Source organism: Ziziphus jujuba, chromosome 4 (genome assembly GCF_031755915.1).
Source record: "Ziziphus jujuba cultivar Dongzao chromosome 4, ASM3175591v1".
NCBI classification, from domain to species: Eukaryota; Viridiplantae; Streptophyta; class Magnoliopsida; order Rosales; family Rhamnaceae; genus Ziziphus; species Ziziphus jujuba.
Genome location: NC_083382.1, coordinates 24,995,931 through 25,018,837, shown reverse-complemented (window position 1 = coordinate 25,018,837; position 22,907 = coordinate 24,995,931). Strand labels below are relative to the sequence as shown.

The 22,907-nt window shown below is 30.4% G+C and overlaps 2 protein-coding genes across 6 annotated transcripts; both read left to right on the top strand.

The window, feature by feature from the left end:
* Positions 1-13,700: 13,700 nt before the first annotated feature.
* LOC107417067 (uncharacterized) lies at positions 13,701-20,656 on the top strand. Of its 5 annotated transcripts, none has more exons than XM_048472699.2 (14): positions 13,701-13,858; positions 14,538-14,647; positions 14,812-14,945; positions 15,360-15,398; positions 15,534-15,626; positions 15,735-15,851; positions 16,648-16,743; positions 17,453-17,566; positions 17,749-17,802; positions 18,110-18,157; positions 18,618-18,768; positions 19,530-19,695; positions 19,871-19,940; positions 20,245-20,656. In XM_048472699.2, the coding sequence occupies exons 2-14, from the start codon at positions 14,593-14,595 to the stop codon at positions 20,500-20,502; spliced, it is 1,395 nt and encodes a 464-aa protein (XP_048328656.1). In that variant the 5' UTR covers positions 13,701-13,858; positions 14,538-14,592; the 3' UTR covers positions 20,503-20,656. The 5 variants fall into 5 exon arrangements, with proteins under 5 accessions (XP_048328656.1, XP_048328654.1, XP_048328655.1 ...); XM_048472697.2 differs by having other exon boundaries at positions 14,538-14,674; XM_048472698.2 differs by having other exon boundaries at positions 13,728-13,920.
* Positions 20,657-21,138: 482 nt separating this feature from the next.
* LOC107417061 (cyclin-U1-1) lies at positions 21,139-22,890 on the top strand. The gene is made up of 2 exons (XM_016025615.3): positions 21,139-22,128; positions 22,453-22,890. Exons 1-2 carry the CDS (start codon positions 21,701-21,703, stop codon positions 22,715-22,717), a joined length of 693 nt encoding a protein of 230 aa, XP_015881101.2. The 5' UTR covers positions 21,139-21,700; the 3' UTR covers positions 22,718-22,890.
* Positions 22,891-22,907: the final 17 nt, after the last annotated feature.

The following is a 22,907-nucleotide window of genomic DNA, read 5'->3' as shown; positions in this document are numbered from 1 at the left end:
TAAGGCAACATGTAGCATAATTTTTTGAAATAGGCCACCCTTTTGTTTCATTTACCAGCGTTATACGAATCATGTATGGTCATATGTCGCTCCTTCAAATCCACATATCCTAAGAGCCACTCCGTGTTTCACTTATTCAAGGGCATCAATAATTGTCAAGGGTATCAATAACTATTAAGACAATACATGAAATAGTTAAGAAAATTAATAAAGAAACAGTGAATATTAAGTAATAAGAAAATTTCATTTGTAAATGATTTATGCTTTTCCATGGTATGGACCCCTTCATTCGAAGCCCCAAAAAATACTTTTACATTTCATCTGAGAACATATATCTAGATGGATTGGTATTGAATTTTTCATAAGACTTCTCGATGTATCTCTACAACAAAATAAATTATCAGTGATTTATCATACAATAAGATATATATGATACAAGAAAATATGCACTCTTCCCTTCCCCTCAAAAAACTATCATCCACTAGTAAATAATTAAATATACATCAACTAAGAAAATAAATTACTTACCCAAAATATACTATCAATCATCTTGAAACTAGGATCAAAGATATCAGGATATCGATTGAGACATACTCAGAATAAGTAAAGTATGATTTCTGTGTACTGTAATGAAATACAAGTTAATTTCAAATTACAACAATAAAGATCTAAAAACCACAAAAGTTTAGCAAAACTAATAAATAAAAAACTAGATCCAATTGTACTTACATCGTGAATTAGCCACCATTCACTAGTTAGAAGCCTATCAAAAAAACTTGACCAACATAAAAAAGGTCCATTTCCACCCCTGCTACACAATTAGCCATCTTTATATATTGGCCAAAATTTTTGCAACTTTAGTGGATATTGATCTGTATGGGTTAAACTTCAAAATAGATAATGATTGCGGTAAGGTGCATGACAGTTTTTGACGTATGCATCCAACATATACGGAGTATTTATAGTACCTGTACCCTTCCCATCATGTTTCCTAATGTTTAGTAGCTAGTACCTTTCTATCGCATCTCCCAGTAGAAAACTTAGATGGAAAGACTGTATTGATAATCTCAATGCTTTTTTCTGCATAATCCAAAACTGATGGATATGACTATCAAATAGACATCTTCTTTCCTTTATTCTCCCAACCCGATATTATCTTTAACTTCTACTTTCAACCCATCTATCTATCTCCCAAACCAACAGTGACATCACCTTCCAAATCTGCTCTCCTCTAATCTCCCAAACCGGCAATGGCATTATTTTCCAAATACGCTCTCCTTTTATCTCCTAAACTTTGAGTGTCATCACCTCCCAAATCATCCAAGCTCCCTAAATCAAGGTATAAAAAATCATTCTATGGCCTCTGGTTATTATTTTCATCCTAAATGAATCAACAATAAACACAATTAATTATAATAATAAACATAGTTAATAGAAAAATATACGAGTCAATAATAAACACAATTATTATATAAACTCTCACTCTTTAGTGTTCTATTAGCCTATCGAGTTTAGTCTGTAATTTTGCTAGCTTTCTAAACATGGAGATTCTTAAGGCTTTAACATCTTGACATGCACCAGCCATTTCAACTTTAAGAATCATTAATCTATCTTTTAAATATACTTAAACAATCATTATTAATAGATTCGATAAAAAAAATAAAAAATAAAAACTATGACTTTATTTCATTTTTGTACTTAAACAAAACAATCATTACGAGTATAATTTATACAAACCTCATCATGGGATGACGGTTTCTACAGCTTTGGCATATCGACACCATTATAATTACTAACTCCTATAACCGATGATGAATAATGACATGCAAATGGTGTAGCATAATCACCATGATCACCATAGTCTACAGGTATATCATATATTTACCTCCTTCTTTTCATCTTATCATTTTCCACATTGACATATTATCATTTCTTATGTTTTCCATTGTTCTTATGTGGAACAGCCCCATTTTTTTAGCACGTCCATCTTGTGGTGGCTTGTCTCCAACAATAAGTGCAAAACCATAGGAACTAGTACACTAATGTACATCACAAGCAATTTTGACAACATATAAGAGATCATCTTTAGTTGCATTCAGTATATCAACCACAAATTACTAAAATACATATATATATATATATATATGAATAAATAAATAAGATAACGACACTAACAACACTTGTATCTATTATATATAAGGTCTTTTTTTTTAAGTTATACGTATTATCTTTTTACATCGCAATGATGAAATATAGATGCTGTCTTTTCATATCTTGGTACTTATAAAATATGCCAGTTGAGTATCCGAGGAACTAAAATATCCACCATCTTCTATCCAAAGGTTTCAGCTAATAAAGGAATAGTCTCAAATCCTCAAATTTGTCAAACAATAAATAAATAAATATAAATTGTTATCTAATAAACTTTCATTTATAGTCTGACAAACTTACCATAAAAGCTAATGGAAACCCCCACACACTATCTGTTTTCGACTTGTTAACTGACATAAACTCTCTATGCTTAAAAGCACTTTTTAGTGATATGATGGTAGTTATGTAAGATAATGTACCCCACAGCTATTTGTTGAAGTATTCTAAATCATCCACCATTTTCAAATGCTTATAGGATGTGGTAGTCATCATTTCCTTACCAAGCAGCATTATCTCAAGGAAATAAAATGAAGCTAACTTCAACCTATCGTCATAGTGTTCATCGCATCTTTACATTTTGTAGTCATGAAAGCTTCAAGTATCTACAAATTTGTAACTTTTCACTTTCCACCAAAATATGTGTCATTGATATGCATAGAGTATTAACTTGCCTATTGGGTTCATGACCAAACTCTAAACCTATAATTGATACAAACTTTTACTTGTAAAACTAGCACCAAAACCTCCAAAATTAAACACAATTGCATCCTTGTCATCACAAATATACTGCTTATATAACACGTTGTTTACAATATGGCCATTAAACTATATCTTATTGGCATTCAAGAAGTAGTTAAAACAATTATCCTTAAACATTTTTTTTTTAAGCCGGAGTTAGCTTGAGCTTTGTAACACTTTGATCCGAGAAAATGTTTCAAATTTAAATTTTTGACTAAGCTTGACCAAAATTGACTGGGGATGATCAATGTGGGTTCCATAGTTGATTTTTACTGCGAGAGAAATTTTGTTTTGATAGAAGTAATGTGGTAAAGTACTCGTCGATAAGAATTTGTAGACTAATGGTAAGCTAAAATCGGAGCTAAGATTAGAAAGTTATGGTTAAAACAAGGTACGACTCGGATTGATCAGTGAGTCCAAGGTTATCTTTTTATTTGCATGAATTTTTATGTCGACTCATATACCATGTGATAATGCTTGTCGATATGCGTATGCAAACTAGCAGCACGCTTAATTTGGACATGTAGTTGAAAAGTTACAGGTATGTAAAATTCTGCCTATTTTTCTAGGACTAACTTTATCAGTTAAGGGAATATTTAAAGAGATCTCTTATATGTTCCATGTGTCTCTAATCGAGAGGTGCCATGTGTCACGACTAGAGAGGTTCCACATGTCACGACTGGACAGGGTCACCTGTCACCTTTAAATAAAAAATATATTTTTTCTTTTCTTTTCTTTTTCTTCTCTCTCTCTCTCTCTCTCTCTCTCTCTCTCTCTCTCTCTCCCCATTGATCCATTTGGCGGCGTCCTAGCAGCCAAGAGGCGACACGTGCTGGTGGCTGTGGGAGCCCATGGTCAGGCAATGCTTGTGGCCAAGTCTCCTGTAGTTTGGCCAGCAGACTCACGGGGATCGACACTCCCGATGCTCGCAGTTGGCAACCACCCATTCGTCAATTTTTCGATGGCTTCCGACCATGAGCTTAATCCCTCCCCTTAGTTTTCGACCTCTTGAGTCCAGGTGTGGCCTCCATTTTTTCAAATTTCAAGTGATTGAAAAGATACAATAGTTTGAATTTGGCCGAAACTTATCACTCATTTTTTGGCCACTGCACCAATGTTGAACCAAACAAAGATTAGTATCGTGTTCCTCATATCTTTAGCTTTATGTTGGTACCTTATTTATGAATTATGGTGGTGTATTTAGAAAATTGCTATTTTTTAGTACATTTTGTATTTAATGTGATAATTGTGTTAAATTGTGTATACATGTATATGTTAATGTATAGATGCATGTATGTATGTATGTTTGCAAATCCATATTTTTTTGTACATATATATAGGTATATGTGTGTAATCCTTTAGCATGTGTGTAGTTATATATATATATATGAATATATATTTATATATATATATATATGCTTGTTAGATGAATTATACATATGTATATATATGGAAATTTTATGGTGAGGACGGTCCGCATGAGAACCGCAGTATTAGTGACGGTTTTTCATAGTATTAACGATGGTTTTTTAGAAAATCATCACCAATACTATGAAAAACTGTCACTAATACTGTGGTCTGCATGAGTACCGTCCGCACCATAGACGGACTGTGTATATATATATATATGTGAACATATATAATTATATATATGGGCATATATGTGTATATATATATATATTTGTCTATAAATATGTATATGAGCATGTATGTACTTATTAAAAAGATTGTGTTTATATGTATATGACTATATATATGTGTGAATATATATGAATGTATATAGATGAATATATATACTTGTGTACATATAGATGTGTATATATATATATATATCTATATATATTGTGTTATTTAAAATTCTAAAAAATATTACATATGTTTCAAAATCTAAGAAAATGGTTATTTAAGTTTATTGTTTAGAAGTTATGTGATTTAAATATATTAATTACATACAATTTATATTTATGGTTTTAGAGAAATTATTTTATCAAATTATTGTGAGATTTATTATTATATTCTATTGTTAAATTTATTATGCAAAATAAAATATATTTACATGCATTTATTTTTGTGTTAATTTCATGTGATTCAATATGATTTTGTATAAATTAATTTTATGGATTTAAGAAAGAATAGTAATTTTTAGTGTATAAAAATATATTTATGTATTTGAATATTTGTGAAATTGGCATTATTGTGGTAATAATTAATTTTATAAAATTGTTAGATTATGTGGTTGTTTAAAAGGAAATATGGAATTTTATGGGTTTAACAAAAGTATCTCAAACCCAATGGTATTTTCTTCAATTTTGGTATTTATGATATTATAAATTTGTATAGTTTTTCGATGCACCATATAGTATTTGTGTATTGTATTGTATTAATAATTAGTGCGTATATACTTATGGCTATCCTATGGGAGTTATTCGCCTAAGGCTTGGAAAGTATTTTGCACAGTAAGCCTAAACCGTCCTCCCTTGACCGCAAGATTATTGGTTATTATATTATAGTTTAGTGCACACGTTATATGTATGGTCTTTCTTTGTGAGCTACAGTAAGAGAAGATAGGCAAGTATTTTATGGTGATAACATTAGCCATCCTTTCTTTGGCCGAAGGATAACTGGTTTAGTCATGGCAAGTTAATGGCAATCAATGTCTTAGTATGCCAATGTGACCGATTGTAAGTTTCTCTCTTTAACCTCCCATTAGAGCAATGCTTAAGATGTTGAGTACTATCCGGCACCATTAGTATATCGTATGATGCATCTGGTGTCTTTTTTATATATACTTATATATATCTACACATACATATATATATATATATATATATATATATTATGTCATATCAGTGTGTACCATAACGTACAGGGGTGACAATTCGATTCAGTTCATGAACAGTTTAGTCTCGTATTTTTGCTACCTTTGAGACTAGTGGATCGGATTGCTAAGGGTGGCCACTATAGGCAATCACTCTTGGCCATATTAGTAGCAGTATATCTGCGATGGTTAATATTATGGAATCATGCATTAACATGCTATATGGTACATCGGACGTACCCTCCGTTGCAACTGTGCAAATTATGTAGTATACTTATTAATTTTAATGTTAATTTATATATTTATAATTATGATTTATTATTGTTATTTTTATTTGCTATTGTTATTATTTTTATTATTAATTGTTATTGGTATTACTATTATTATTTTTTGTTATTAATATAATTGTTATTGCTATTATTATTATTTTTATTATTATTATTATTTTTTATTCTTATAATTATTTATTATTGTTATTATTGCTAATTATTATTGCATTTATTATGATTATTGTTATTGTTATTAATATGGTTGTTGTTGTTATTATTATCATTACTATTATTATTATTATTATTTTCATTATTATTTATTATCGTTATTATTATTATATTATTGTTACTATTATTAATTATTATTGTTATTGTTGTTATTATTATTATTATTATTATACGATTATTATTATTAGTAATATCATTATTATTATCATCATTATTACTTGATATTATTACCATTATTGTTATTATTATTACTTGTTATTTTTGTTATTGTTAAATATTATTATTATTATGAATGTTATTGTTGTTGTCAACTGCATACATATCTTATTCATCTTTGTGGACAAGTACTGTAGTTTTTCGATAATTATCGTAGCCTTCGAGCATGTATTGTATCCTACGGGTAGGTTACTCAAATTCTCAAGAGGTTGTATTATCATTAATATTATTGTTATTATTATCTTTGTTTTTATTTTTATCTTCTATGTGTCTTTATACATTTAATATATTGAAGAGGTACTGTAAAAATATATGATTGTAAAAGTGGGTGGTGTAGGCAAATATGAATTGTAAAGGTATTCTCTGTTTATTAAATATTTCTAGTATATGTATTCTTATGTTTTTGTTATTGAAGTGTTATTTCTTATGAAAATTCTTTTACTAAGGTGGGAGAAATAAGATGGTGCTTTATTAGAATGCATTTTCTATGCAGGAAATTTTGAAGCAATCTTTATGGGAGATGCTACTAGATTTTTTGTAGGAAGGTCTAATAGTATTTTCGTAGTTGGAACTTTTTTAGGGCTCCAATAAGTAATTTTAGATAGGTCCTGACATGCTTAATATCTGAAATAGTTTTCTAGAAGTTCGACCTGCAATTCATCTTCATCCTAGATATCTTCAAATTTCAAGACCTATGAATAAATATTGATTGCTCTTTTAAACCCATTTATCAAAAAACCAAAAACAATTAATTAATGATAAGATGTATTTAATAATTAAACAGATTTAAGGGAAAGAAAGCACATTAAATTGGAAAAAAGAAAATATGGAAAAATTTTGGCTAAAGGAAATGGCATTCCGATTGGAGGAAAAAACTTATGTCATAGAAAATATTTATCCATCTGCTGAAAATGATTTACCTACTAGAGAAAATTGTTTTTTGATAGGAGGAAATATTCCAAACTAGAGGAAAAAATATACTACTTTAAAAGGGTGCATGCTAATAGTCACTTAAATAGATTAATTTAAGCGGTAAGCAACCAAATATATATATATATATAAGGATATATATATGGAATGGGAAACTCAAGGATTTTTGCTTTTAGATTATTTTGAATTCATGCAGCAGTTCATAAAACAAATAGACTTCACATAGGAGCATTTAGAACATCAGTTTAATTTGATACAGTGGAAAGAGTTGCTTTATTTTTTCTTCTCCAATTTTTTTAAAATAAATTGATATAAAACAAATAAACTCTGCCTTTAAAAAAGAGGAAAGCAGAGTTGGTCAAATAATCTTTTGTGCTTTACCTTTTGTGCTCTTAAGTTATTGGTTAAAGAACCTTTTCTTTAAGCAAAGTTGAACACAGACAAGTTAAGAAGGGCCATGGGACTTAATTACTAATTCATTAATTTGTATATATTATGTCTCATTTTTGTCTTGGTTTTTTCTAATTTTGACTTTACTAACTTTGGAAATTCCAATGTCCTACATATTATACATTGTGTCTCCATATTATATGAAAACTTCTAAAAAGAACCCTTCCATATTATACATTGTCTCAAAGTCAAAGCTCCAAGGAGATAGAAGAAAAATTACTAAAATGGCAAATGGGCACATAGTGCACTTCAAATTTTAATCAAACTCCTTGATGTTTTACTTTTTGAATAATTAATATGTATATGAAAAAAAACATTGCACGTTAGGAGCTTGTTCAGCCTTTAACTAAAAAATCTTTTTTCCTTTTTTTCTATTATAAAAGAAGAACAAAAAGATAAATTACTCTTCTATTTTAAAAATAAAAAATATTGGTGAACAATGGCTAGATTTAATCAATATGCATGCATGATATATTTAATTAATTATAATAATTAAATACAAAAGATGGTTGTACAAAATCTACATCATTATGCTTATTGGTAAGGACAAAAAGTTTTAAGAAATTTTTTGACAAAAGAATCGCTTAACTTGAATCAAAAATTCTTTTCTAATTAAAGAAATGAAAATGGATCCAAAGTACAATCCACTTTTATTGTTTTTTTTAAGCAACCATATAAATATAAATAGATATAAACAACATCAAAAGATTGACAATGTATAAAGTGAGAGTTAACACATATAATGCTCTGTACTTAACATAAATATGTCAAAACATCCAAAAATAAAAAATAAAAAAAAATAAAAAATTCCAAGTTAAATGCATAGATTCATAGACAAATCATTAACAAAAAAAATCTTAATGAAAACCTAGCTATATAATATTAAGAGTAAATATCCAACATAAATTTTGTCTCTTCACATAACAATTCAACATATATCTGCAATATTAATTTCCTTTGTACCATGTGCGTTCTGCTTTATGCAAAGCAACCCTCTTTATCAAACCTACACATTCTATTGCAACCATGTTAAAAAGCCAATAAAATAGATTAAACTTAAGAAACTGAATTTGGATTTGTGCATTTATCTGTAACAAAAAAATTCTTTATATATTCATGTATGCATTATTTTGACCGAATTATGAAACAGGATAATTGAATCAAGTTTCACATAATTGTCTTTTTTATTATATGTCCGACAAATTTTCAATGTACCTAAGTTTCTTAATTTAGAGAAACTTTGAGAAAATTTTCAAATTTTTCATAAAGATTTCAAAACACTTTATTACAGCTTTTGGCAATGCTGAAATTAAAGTTTTTGAAATTTGGGTTATTATTGGTCTAATCAACAAGAAACAGTTACCAATATTCACCATAACACAAAATTCTTATAAAGAAAATACATGGCACACAATTTTTAATGCTGATACTAAAAATTACCTTTCTATATCTACCAACTGATTAATGACACATTTATACTATGCATTTTTAAAAACTACTTTACTTTTATGATATTGTGGTAGATCGTTAAAGTTTAAATCTACAGAAATGATCATAACATGTAGAGCATAAATTTGTCGAAACATGTTTATACTGGTGGTTTCACCCCCTCAACTAAGTTAGAAAGATTAGAAGTTGTTTTCTTTTGAGGTAGTTATGTGCAATGGCACACCTCAACTATAATCAATAACCTTAAACGTCTTGCAATATAAGAGATAGCTACTGCATCTATTGCAGGCTAATAAACTAGAACTAGAACAAGTACATTAAGCTCGATAATTGATAGAAAACAAAGCATTCATCATAGGTAAATGTATCACTAGGTAAGAGTGGAGATCAAGATACATGAATTAACAAAATTGAATTTGGATTTCCCTCCTCATTAGAGGAAACAAGTAACATACTATAGACTCTTAGGAAACAAATAGTATTGAAAAAATGAGAGCTAACAAAATCCAAGGAAATACCAGTGACCTACAAAATTAAATGCTAGTATTCTAGCCACCTCGATATAGTGAGAGGGGAACCAAGTAGCTAAAGGCTTTTAATTAACATGAGAAACATTCTTTATATTCAAACTGCTGATAATGATAAAAACGTACACTTTGGTAACTTTGCAAACAATTTTGCACATTAAATTTTCATTTTTTATAGTTAACTTAGCTTGATTTGCTTGCGTATTTGGTATATTAACTATAATTGGGTTATCCTAAAGAATGCTCTAATATGACAATTGGCTAGTTGTATGACAACTCAAGCTAAAGTTACACATATAAATAGTTGAAAGAGTTCAACATTTTGTTTTACTTTTTAGAGCAAGTTCCACATATGAATTGCAATGTCACTTACTAGGATGCTTTTTTCGGATATATTATCGGTACTAACTTATGAAACTTAAAATGGTGCCAATAAAAAACCCAAATGATTTATAATATTTTTAAGTTCAAAAGGATTTATTGTTACTATAGCTCGAAATATTTTCTCAACCGTGTTTCTTATTACGTAATCACGAATTTTGGTCCTCACAAATGCTACATGAAGAAACTCTACGAAGGCCAACACAAAGTAGAACTATCAAAATTCAATTTACAAAGAGTAAATAGATTGTTGACTTCAAAGAAATATGACTTCTCCTAGCAAAAATCTAAAAAATAAATCAATAAATTAATAAAGCTTAATCAAGATTCAAGATGATGAGTGATTCACATTCATCAACCAAAATTAAGCCTATTGTGTGAAAACCAATTAAACATAGACTAATTACATATAGAAGTAAACATTAACAGAGAAATAAAGAAATAAATTTACCTTAAAACTTGACTTGGAGCTCCATCTACTCCAGTGTTTTGGGAAACATTAGAAAAAGAAAATAAAAAATCTCTAAGCCCCAAAAAGAAGCAAAAAACAAAATAAATGAAAACTACCTAAATTACAAAAAAATAAACAAATTTCATTAAATCAACATAAAGCATAATAATAAAAAACAATAAACCTAACAACGACTATGGATGTGGTTGCTTGTAACATAACCGTGGAATTGTCAGAAATTGGATTGTGGAAATGGTTATGAGTAATACAACGGGTGACTCATGACTATTATGGATGTGGCTCAAATGGAGGATGAGGATTTTTGAGGGTGTTATTGATGTTGATAGTTTCACAACATTTTAGGAAAATGGCCAATTATGGATTTTCATTAAAAATGTGATCATTTTGTCAATTTCTTTTTTTTTAAATGATGTTTTAACGAAAATAAAAATTATTTTGTCCCCAAAAAAACCATCTAACGTATGGCCTGGTGAGCCTTTTACTTAAAGAATTCATATTGTGTATTGCATTTTTGCCCCTTTTTTATTTGGATAAAATTCATTTTGGATTGATATGTATAAGGCTTTTAATATCAAATCCCTTTTATTAGTCATTAAATTTTGTCAAAGATTAGGATCTAATTTAAAAATAGTAAAATTTAGATTTAATGACATACTATAACCTTATTTAGACACAAAATGTAGTAAAAAAATTCTCTATCAATTATTAATTATTAATCAAAAAGGTTAAAAAGGAAAAGCCCAAAAAACTAAACAGGATTCAGGACAAGCCATGTTAGTTGGGTCGAACCTTCTTTGAATATTCTCTAAGTCTATGATTCATCTTTATGGCCATCTCTACTAGTTTGCAATCCAACATGCAGGTTTTAGTTAGTAGATCTAGCACTTCTTTTCTCTATAACAAACAAATTTTGTGTTTTGATCTTGAAAGTCTAGTTATTAATAAATATAATTTTAAATTTAAATTTTTGTTGTGATCTAAAGCTTAAAAAATAAATTTATGATATGAGTTTTAATATTAAAAGTCTGATTTCAGCCTGATCCTATATATATATATATATATATATTGTATTTGCTTCCTTCTAAATTCCAAAAAGTTATATTTTGGTAACAAAACGTTAAATATAACAAAACTCTAATGGTTTATCCATTTTTTTACCCTAAATTTTATCTTTTTAACGTTTATTATCTACTAAATAGAGAGTTTTAGATTATTTTAGAATGAATTATTGAAATGTAAAGATCCAAAATAAACTTTGTCCATTCTAAGAGCATCTTCAATGGTTATTTCTATTAGAGTTTATGTGACATTAATTTTGGAAAGTGTTCATACTTATATGGTATTCTCTCTATTTAATAGATAATGTTTTAGATAATTTCTCTACAATGGGTTCTGTTTTAAATGTCCTGAAATGCTAATGTATAATTTTTTATTTTAAAATTATATCTAATTAAAAAAACCAAAATCTCATGCAGGATTTATTTTTTTTTAATAAAAGTCAATAAAAATAAATAAAATGCTGACTCAGCCTATCTAACAGAGCTTTCAGAAGTAAATAGTGTCATTCACAGCTTCTATTTCCTTTTGCCACATTAGCTTGATAGAACTAATGCATAGAATCATTAAAGATGATTTTTTTAAAACCTTATCTATTTATCTGATACGGCAAATAATTTTTAAATGAACAGAATTAATGTACAGAGCCGTTGAAGATGTTCTAAAAAAATTAATTTAACCCATTTGATATCTTCAAGGATAATCATATAGTATTTAAACAGTTATTTGGACTTCATATTTTATAAGACTTGCGGGTTTGTATGGCAATAAATTACAAATACATCCTATAGATCATTTATAAATTTATAGTATTATTTTATGATGCAGATGTTCGCATTTTGTTAATGTGCGAACATACACAAAAATAGCAGTTTTTTAATAAATTATCATTTTTGTATGATAATATCAATAACAATTTACTCAAAAAATATCTTCTTTGTAAACGTTTATATGTTAAAAAAGTATAGCTATTTGCATTATATCTATACATATTGTGACATCCACCTCTTTCATACACCATATTTTTTGAAAGAAAATCTTGATATGTAATTTTTTTTTTTTTCGTATAATCAATTTGAGCCACAAAGAATAAATAAATATTGAAAGAAAGTTTTTCCAGATAATCAATCTAAGCAATAATTTTTTTTTTTTCAGATAATCAATTTGAGCCACAAATCTTCTTTATTTGTAAATAAATAAATAAATATCAAAAGAAAGTTTATTGTTTAAAAAATTATCCATGATTCAAAATAACGTTATGTGGTATACATTTAATCATTTGCATCTTTTATCTAATACCCTTTATGGTTGACGAAATTTCAAACTTCAAATTTTATCTAACCTTTTTTTTAAAATGTTGTAACTCAAGATATATATTATCTAAAAGAGAAAAACAAATAAAATAACATTAAATAATAAAAGTAATCATTGAGAATGCTAAAGACTTCAGTGCAATTAAAAAAAAATTAACATTGAAATGAAAGAGAAAATTATTGTAATGATAAAAAGAAAATATTGTGTACTAAAATTAAACAACAATTTGTTAAAAACAAAAAAGATAAAACTTTCTGAGAATAATACTTTCTTTTTAGTTTTAGGAACCATTTTCCACACAATCTTTTCCAATATTGCAAAACTGATTACTCATGGTTTCTCCAAAGAATCTGAAATTCCCATTGGGACCCACACAAACTAAACGGGGACATATATTATATTTTCATTTAAAAATTTATATATATATATATATAGAGGTAGGAACAATAATTTTTTTCAATAAATTAAGAAAAAAATTGACCAGATGCACATTAAAAATGCACCAAGTGAAGTGATGAGGAATGTAAGGGACATCTAATTCCCTTTATGGTGTTCAATTTCATCTATCCTAAAAATAATAATAATAATAAAATAAAATAAAATGAAAAATTGAAGGTGAAGTTGCACATTTTCTGAAAGCGAAACGCGAGCACCAAACACGGCATTAATTTTGAAATTTAATCCCATGACCACCCCTAAACTCTTTAAATTTGCGAAATTGGTCCAATGAACAACGCCATTTTATGCGTTTTCCCACCCAGCTTTATGCTTAGCCCTTACTCAAACCCCTCTCTCGTCATCAACCTTTTGCGCCATATCAGGTTGGAGATCCAGCAAACCCCACCATTAGAGATTAAAGGTTCGCATTCCACGGCACGTTTAATTAAAAAAAAACCTCTAATCAAATACTCTTTTGCCTCTGTAAGTGTTTTCGGATCTGGTCTGTTTTGAACTAAACTCGGATATTTCACTGTTTCTTGCTTGTTTTGGTGTTGCCTATGCATGATTTGTTATTTTCTCGAATTTCCTGGATTTTTGCCACTGGAAATGCATTATGCCTTCTGGGATTTTAGGATTTGCTATGGGACATATGGGAATTAAGGTCGCGAGGAGCTGAATTCATTAATTTTCTTTTCTTTTTTTCTTTTTTTAATTTTTTTTTTTGAATTTTGCTGATTTCTCTGTGTCTGTCATTAATTTTGGTGATCTGGGATTGATTTTGTTTGGTTGATGCATGGCATTAGTTGTTTGACTTAGATGTTTGTATCTTATTTGACCCTTTATTGATGAGTGAGTTGGAGGTTAGTGGCATTATGTCATTTTTTATCCCCAGTCACATGGGCTAGATCGAATTGCATTTCTTTGGTTTTCGGGTGATTTAGTTTATGCATGGCATTGTATCTGCATTGTTGTACCCGTAATTTGTTTTAGACCCATTACATTTTCAATACAACTTTTGAAATTATCGAATTATATTATTTTATTTTATCTTTTAATGGAAAAGTGTTCTAATTGATATTTGATTTTACTTTTTGCAGTTCTCTGGTGTAGACAAAGTGGTGCAGAAGTATTTCCTATTTGCTAATCTCATCTATGTTCGGAGGTCTTGTGACGGGTCCTGCCAATAGTCCTCACTTAAGAAAGTCTGGTAGCAGACCTGTTGTCTCTGATCTGGGTAGAGTTAATTGATAATTCTTAAGAGTAAAATGAGTATTTAAGGGTTACATTTATAGATTATTTGCCCTAAGGGATATATACATATATATATTTCTGAATGCTTGATGAGCATCTTGTATTTGTAACATTTTTCAGGCGCAACTGAGCAAGAAAATGGTGCTGAGGAGACTTTCTTGCATCCCGTAGAGACAAGTGACATGAAGGGCGTAACTACACCAATTAATAGTGCTGCAATAATGCCGTCTCCTATATTTTTGTGGAGATTTAAGGTTTCACTGCTTGTGATCATTGCTAGGGATGTTTGTAAATATATTTGAGTTTAGATAATTGTTGCCTTTCATGTTATTGGAACAATGTTTTATTTATTTATTTTTAACATTATATTTGGATTAATTTTGATTTTTTGAGAAATTCGTGAAGAGGAAAAAGCTTTCATATTGATAAAACTGGAAAAAAAAAATAATGAAAAGAAGAAAAAGAAAAAAGATGAAAACAGCTTTGAAACAAATGTCAGGGGTCATCAATGTTGGTAGAATACATCTAAATTCTATCATTTTTTTGTGTAGTTGTAGTTATTATTGAGATTGCTTTTGATTTTAATTTTATCCTTATTTTTCTAATTCTTGCTTTATTCCAGATATCCATATGACTTTTGCCAAATCCTAATTTAAATTTTTGTCTAGGTATTTTTGTTTCTCGTGTGGGGTGTCAGCTGTTGCAAGGTCAGTACTATATTTTCCGTTCATAAAATTTATAGGAGACTTCTGATTTAGTTGCAACAGTGGCAATAACTATAATATTGATAGATTTGGTCCCTTTATGATGATGTTCTCACGGTGTATATGTGTAATTTGCAGTTTGGGTGGGATTCTGTTATGAGAATGAGTGTGGATTTGCGAGATTTATTTCTGTATGAGACATTTTTATATTATAATCCCCTTCTTCTCGTGGTTAGTTTTGTTTTCTTCTTTATTCTAGACAGTCTAGACTATCTTGTCATGCTATTATCTTCTTTAGCTCTGTTTTAATTCATTTTTTAATGGTTTTGATATGTGCAGACTTTGATGGTTTGGCTTTGGGGAATTAATTTATGGGTTTTTTCCCAGTCCAACATCAGTTATGCAAAAGTTTTTGATCTTGATCAAAATCATTTGTCCCACAAAGAAATATGGAAGGTACCTAAATTTTGGCTGTTGTATTGCTAAGTTATCTTGAACTCTTTTTTTTTTTTTTTTTTTTTTCAGAAAGTTATATGTTGAGCGTATTAGCCTGATTTTCTGTATTATCTAACGATTATGCTTATGAGTATGCCATGTTACCTTATCAATAAGCCAATTGTTGTACCTTATTATTATTATTATTATTTCCTGTGTTTTTGTTGTTTGGTCTATTTGTGTGTGTGTGTGGGGAAGAGGGAGAGAAAGGTGGGGGGTTGGGAGCATTATATCCTTGAGGATGTACAGGGCTAATTCATCCTCATTTGGTGTTTAAGATTGTAGTTTCTGGAAGCATTCTAAAAAATAAAATTAAAAAAAAAAAAAAAAATATTAACTTCTACCTTTGGATGCATATTGTACTTTCTGAACATATTAAACCATCATAATATGGGAAAGGTTATGATTTAATTTATTTTTATTTGTATCAGTTTGCAAAATGGTAGCTGCTCATTTGCAATTATTTAGCAATCATCCAGAAACATTTTAAACTCTACAAAATTATGTTAAAATGGATATTGTATTAAATCTCTGGGTTTCGTTATTCAATTTTAATGATGATTAAAAAAAAAAAAAATCATTTTTCTCTCCAATTATTGTGAAAAAAGAAGAAAATTAATTGTGAAAGGAACATGGACGACCTTTCCTGTCTTTACCATCTGAGTTTTTGCAGCATAGAAGTGTTGTTGAGTATCAATTTATCATGAGCATGTCTAATTATTATTATTATTTTTTTTTTCCCCTCTTTTTCCTGCAGTGTGCCATATGGATGACACTCATTGTCCCCACTAGCATGTCCGCATATCTTTATCTCTATTCCCATGGAGAAGTATCACTTGCTGCATCACAACCAGTGTAATAGATGCATCCATCTTCTTTTTTTCTTTTCTTTTATTTTTTTTTTATTTTTTATGGTAATAAATATGTAATTCTAGTTTCATGGCATCCAGGAAATTCTAATTAAATTGAGCTGAAATGAAATTTGGACCATATATATAGGTATACGAGATTATTAATGTCAGTTGCTAAAGTATATTTTCTGTGAATGTTGCATGTATCAAGTGATGCACATTCAAAAAGATGGTGACTAGTGTATGCACATGGGAGTTTGATAAATGAATCAAAAGGCATGGGTCATGACATAGTGCTAATTAGTGCTACATTCTGGCCTTTTAAATAAGATTTTATTCATGGGTCAATTATACAACCATTACGGTAGTAAGTCCTCCCCACTCCCAAAAAAAAAAGCAAAGACTATTTGTTAATAATTTTTATATGCTTAATTATAATATATGCCACAGGACATGTGAATATGGTTTCATGTGTAGCAAAAATCAATGTTTGGTTGTTTGAGTAAACAAAGTTATGGAAATTTCTATAAAAAAAAAAATGTAAAATAAAATGTGGTTAAATGCTCGTGTATCTTAGGGGCAAGTGTTACTTTAGTCTCACTACAAAGTGTCTGACACCAGTGTTGACACTGGCATTGTTAACCTGCAATTTTGTCATTCCCCTGCTAAGTTTTTGGAATGGTGCTAAGTTTCACTTCCATTCTTCTGCAGGTGCTATTATATGCTGCTCTTGCTATAGCTTTGATCTTTCCTTTTGATATTTTTTATTTGTCATCTCGCTTTTACTTCTTAAGGACTCTTTGGCGTATAGTTCTCCCATTACAGGCAAGTTTTTTTTGTTGAACATACTGTTCTATCCTCTATGGTGGAAGAAAAGAGACACAAACACACACACATACACTTCACATTTCGTATTTCTATGGTTCCTAGTGTCTTTTTTTTTTTTTTTTTTTTTCAAAGGATTTCTCTTTCTGATGGTAACATTTATTGTATGTTTGGTAACACAGGCCATCACATTTTCTGACTTTTTCCTTGCTGATATTTTGACCTCCATGTCAAAGGTATGCTTCTTGATGTCTAAGTTTGCTATTATCTAAGTCTGACATGCCCTCATGCAATTTAATCTTCAATAAAAAAATTACATTTTCAGAAATATTACACTTTTCTTTCCCTTTTTTTTTTTTTTTTTTAAGATAAAAGAAAGAAAATATATATATATATATATATATACATAAATACACGAGCATCTAAAATTTTTTTTTAAAATGATTTTTGAAAGAAAGTATATGACAGGCATAACTAAACAATTACTGATAGCTAATTGCAACTCTACCCTTTTCATGTGCTTATGGTGTCATTTGTATGCAGGTATTATCGGATTTAGAAAGATCAGTATGTCGAATGGTCCATCGACAGGTTAGTGCTTAATAGTTGAGTTTCATTTATGGACATTATGCCTTGGTTGTTTATCAGTTGCCATGTTTATGTTGTTGGACCCTGGATAAATGTCCTTCTGGTCCTCTTGTAGGAGTGGTGGATGGTGAGACTTTTATATGGTTATGCTTATCTATTTTACCGTTTCACTTACCATGGTCTATAATTGGTTATGGGATTTACCATGGTCCTAGAATTGGTTATGGTTTTTTAGCTTAATAGGCCCTAAATGATGAATTCTTTGCCAGCTACCAGCTACCAACTACCATATGATGTAGACTCATTTAGTTTCCTTTAAAATTTCTGACAAGGCCTGTAGCTTTCTTGTTCTTTACTAGTATTCTTGTTCCAGATTGCAATTTTCTTTTACTTAAATAAAAATGATAATTTGAACTTTGATGCTTTATTTGTGGTGTTAAGAGATCCTTTTTAACTACTACAGGTTGCTACCATTGCATGGTTTGAAGCTGATTCTGTTTGTGGCAGTCACTCTGTTGCGATTCCCTTAGTTCTTGTTTTGCCTTATCTTTTCCGTCTGTTCCAATGTCTCCGGCAATACAAGGATACTGGGGAGAAAACAACCCTTTTGAATGGTAGGCTCTTTGTTCGTTTGTTTTTTTGGAGATACATCTAGTCTTTTGACACATTGCAAATATGGATTCATGTATTCTGAATATGATTCTTTTAGTCTGTAAAATTCATTGAGTGGAATGTGTGTTTTAATCAATATGGGATAGTTTGTTTCTTAATGTAGTTTATATTTTGTTCAGTTAGTATTTCATGAAAAATCCATAAAATAACTAGTTTTGCATTGACTGAGTAAGATGAAGTACATTTAAAAGAATATTCTAATTTTCAATCTTATATGTTTTATCTGTTTTCTTTCTTTTTATGTGTCTTGTCAGAAACAAAATTATGGATCTGTGATTTTTCATTTATGGTGCACCTTCAGCTATGGACATAAGCTAATTTTGAAAATAAATTTATTGAGTACTCGTTACGTTATCGAATTGTTTACTGGAATATGATTCATTATTTCTATAGGAGTGGGAATGTGTAAATGTGGCCTGGCCTGTTTCATACTTGAGGGTAGTTTTATGGAATCTGTTACAGTCTATATGTGACTTCTCATTGTTCTCTTTTTAATTTCTATTTTCCAAGGTTCTATTTTACTGATATGCTTGTAGTTCCCCTTCTATGTTGTGTTTGTTCCTCTTTCATGGATAGGTCCTTTGGTGAGTGTGTTTATATTGTTATTTGTAATTTCAGTACCTACAACTGTCGTTTCTGTTGCATTATGTTTATCCACGATTTGTTGCCATACTTCCATACTAAACTTAAATTTCCCGTGCAGCTTTGAAATATTCTACTGCAGTACCAGTGATTTTTCTTTCAGCTCTTAAATATCATGTCTTCCCTGATAAGTGGATGAACTTCTATCGACCTCTCTGGCTTCTCTCAAGTGTTTTAAATTCTTTGTACTCATTCTACTGGGACGTGACACGAGATTGGGACATGAGGTATGTGAATGTTTATAGTTTCCCAAAGTGATGCATGTAAGCTACTTTTTGATTTGTCAAATAGAATGTGTATTGGCACCATCCAGACGTTTGAGTGAAAACAACTCTTGTGCAGAACAGTTACATTTTCATTCGATTTTGTATGTGGCTCTAAGTATTTTCTTTATTTTTCCAGTGGCTTCACTCGGATTTTCAAGTTCAACAAACCGCATTTGTTATCAAACCTGTTATATGGACGGAAATGGGTGAGGATATATTTTTTGTTTATAAATGTCATCCTTACCACAACTGACCTATCAAGCTGAACTAACGTCATTAGACTCTCATACACCTTTTCTGAAGAGCATACAAAGTAAAAAGGAAAATGCTAGGGGTAGAGGCTAAGAAATTCTAAGCAGACCAAATTCGTTGCAACTGCTTTCTCTTTAGTAGCACCTTCAAATAACTTCAAAAGAGTGGAAACTTCTACTGATATAATATTTCAGAGACTATTAAATTTAGACCTTTTGAATGATTATTTAAAATGACTATATGTGAATGGAGTTGCAGGTTTATTTTTGGGTGATAGGAAGCAATCTGATACTGCGTTGCACATGGACATATAAGCTATCTGCCCATCTCCGGCACAACTACCTCACCGTGTTCACAATCACAGCCTTGGAAATTTTCCGCCGCTTCCAATGGGTTTTCTTCCGTGTTGAAAATGAGTGGAATAAGATGAATTCCAAGTCCAATATTCAACTCACCATGATTGACATCCCAAAAGAAGATGAGAAATTACTCGCTTCTGGTGACCACAGTGTATAGGCGATTAAGCGATTTTATCACATTGGTAGAGATATGTAGAATTTATAATTTTTTTGACCAAAAGGGTTTACCAATTCCTTTTCAAAATTGCATTCTATACAATCAATTGAACATTATATTTGTTCATAATAGAGTAGCATGTTCGATTATTCCAGTTTTCAGCCTTAAATATATCATACCCATTTCATCAATGTCATTATGTTGTAGCCATTTGATGGGGGGATGGTTTGCTTTAAATTCAAGGAGCAAATTGACATGAGAAGTAGAATATTGGACAATTTAAACATGAATTTTATGAGCATAATCACTATACATATGAGAACATTTATATTCCAAATCAAATATATTTTCAAATTCTCAAATTGATAAGAATACAATCTTGTTTTTGAATTTAATAAATGATAATATTGCGTGTACACTTCAAATTGATTTGTCGTAGAGGTAATCATTTGGCTAATACAAAAGACGAATGGCCTGTTTGTTACGTGGACTGGAATTAAGATCTAATCCTGCATGACAAATGGTGCCAAAAGCACACTACCAAAAAATTACACTACCTTGCACTTTGGTGCAAGCCACTGTTGTTGTCTCAAAATGAGCAAATGACATTACTCTTCACTTACCTTGCACCCATGATTACTTATTTTTTCATTGTTTTTGGACGGTGTGGGCTCAAGGGGTTGAATTGCTTTCATGTTCATTCCCTTTAATGTGTAATTTGGTTGCTTTCTGGATGTACGGAAACGGCAAAGAGCACTTTCTATCTGGTTACATGCTTCCCTTTTGAAGGGTCAGTGTAATTAGTTTTACATCGTCTAAAAGAACAAACATGAATGGTTGCTGTCCAAAAAATAAATAAATAAATAAAAAATTATACCCACGAACTTGTGTAGGACCCTTTAAAAATCCATTGGCTTTGAACCACCCTTACCCCTTTTTATCTTTCCATGAATCCTCTTTGACATTCCAGCTACCAAACATCCAATATAAACTTTCCCCTCACTCTAATGTCGGAATATCATGTACACGTGTCAGAAACCCAGTTCACTCTTCCACTTTTTCTCCTCACAACACAAAAATCAGATAACATGCACACATGCAAACTCATACCTTGACCACCCAAAACCCACTTTCATACTCTTCTTCCTCTCTCTCACCAACCCAATTACCCAAAACAAAAGAAAGAAATATGGTCTAAATGCTTGCCGCCGGCGAGTTAACCGGTCTCGATAACCGGCCGGAGCCGACCCAAGTAGAGCCAACGACACCAAGAGTGTTAACCATATTGTCGTTTGTGTTAGAGAAGCTAGTGGATCGAAACGAAAGTATTGTAGAAGTCCTGAGCCACCAGCAGCAGCAACTCGATGGGCTGAGCTGCGGTGGACCGGGTCAGGTCGGAAAGAGCTTGAACGCTTTCCATGGTGTGAGAGCACCGAGTATAAGCATAGGCAAGTACTTGGAGAGGCTATACAAGTACACCTACTGTAGTCCATCTTGTTTTGTGGTTGGATATGTTTATATAGATAGGCTTATGCACAAACACCCTGATTCATTGGTCGTTTCCTTGAGCGTTCATAGGTTGCTCATCACCAGCGTCATGGTTGCCTCCAAGATGCTCGACGATATGTAAGCAATCTCTTCTTTCTATATTTGAAATGGGTTTTGATCTTTTTAGTTTAATTAACACCCTTAAGGTTTACATTTCTTTGACATTTTTACAAGTTCTGAATTAAGTGAAGAGACAAGCATATATATTTTGGTTTGGTATTTTGGTATACGACTAAAGTATACAAGTCTATTTAATGTTAATTGAGAGATTAAAATTATGTCAAAATGTGTATGATTATCAAAACCCTTTTTTTCGATTTTTGTTTTTCAAGTTCTTACAAGCTGAAAAGTTTGTTTGTTTTTTTTTTTTTTTTTTTTAATGGGTTTGCAATTGATTGCAAGGCACTATAACAATGCATTCTATGCGAGGGTTGGGGGAGTTAGCAATACTGAATTAAACAGACTGGAATTGGAGTTGCTTTTTTTGCTGGATTTTGGAGTAACAGTCAGCTCTAGAGTGTTTGAGAGTTATTGCTTGCACTTAGAAAAAGAAATGATGCTGAATGGTGCTTGCCAAAGGATTGAAAGGGCAATTGCTGTGGACGATGTGACTGAAATTTCAGTGGAAGATACACAGACTTCCTCACTATCATCTCAGATAGACTGATCCTAGCAGAGTGCTTCAAACTTTTTTTCCTTTTTTTCTTTTTCTTTTCCTTTTTCTTTTCTTTTCTTTTTTTTTTTTTTTTTGGTTGGAAATTAAGAAACTAAGTTACTGTTGGATTTTGAAGTTTATATTTCCAAGTAATTTGAATATATATGGATACCCTTTTTGGTTTTTTTTTCTTGATACATTT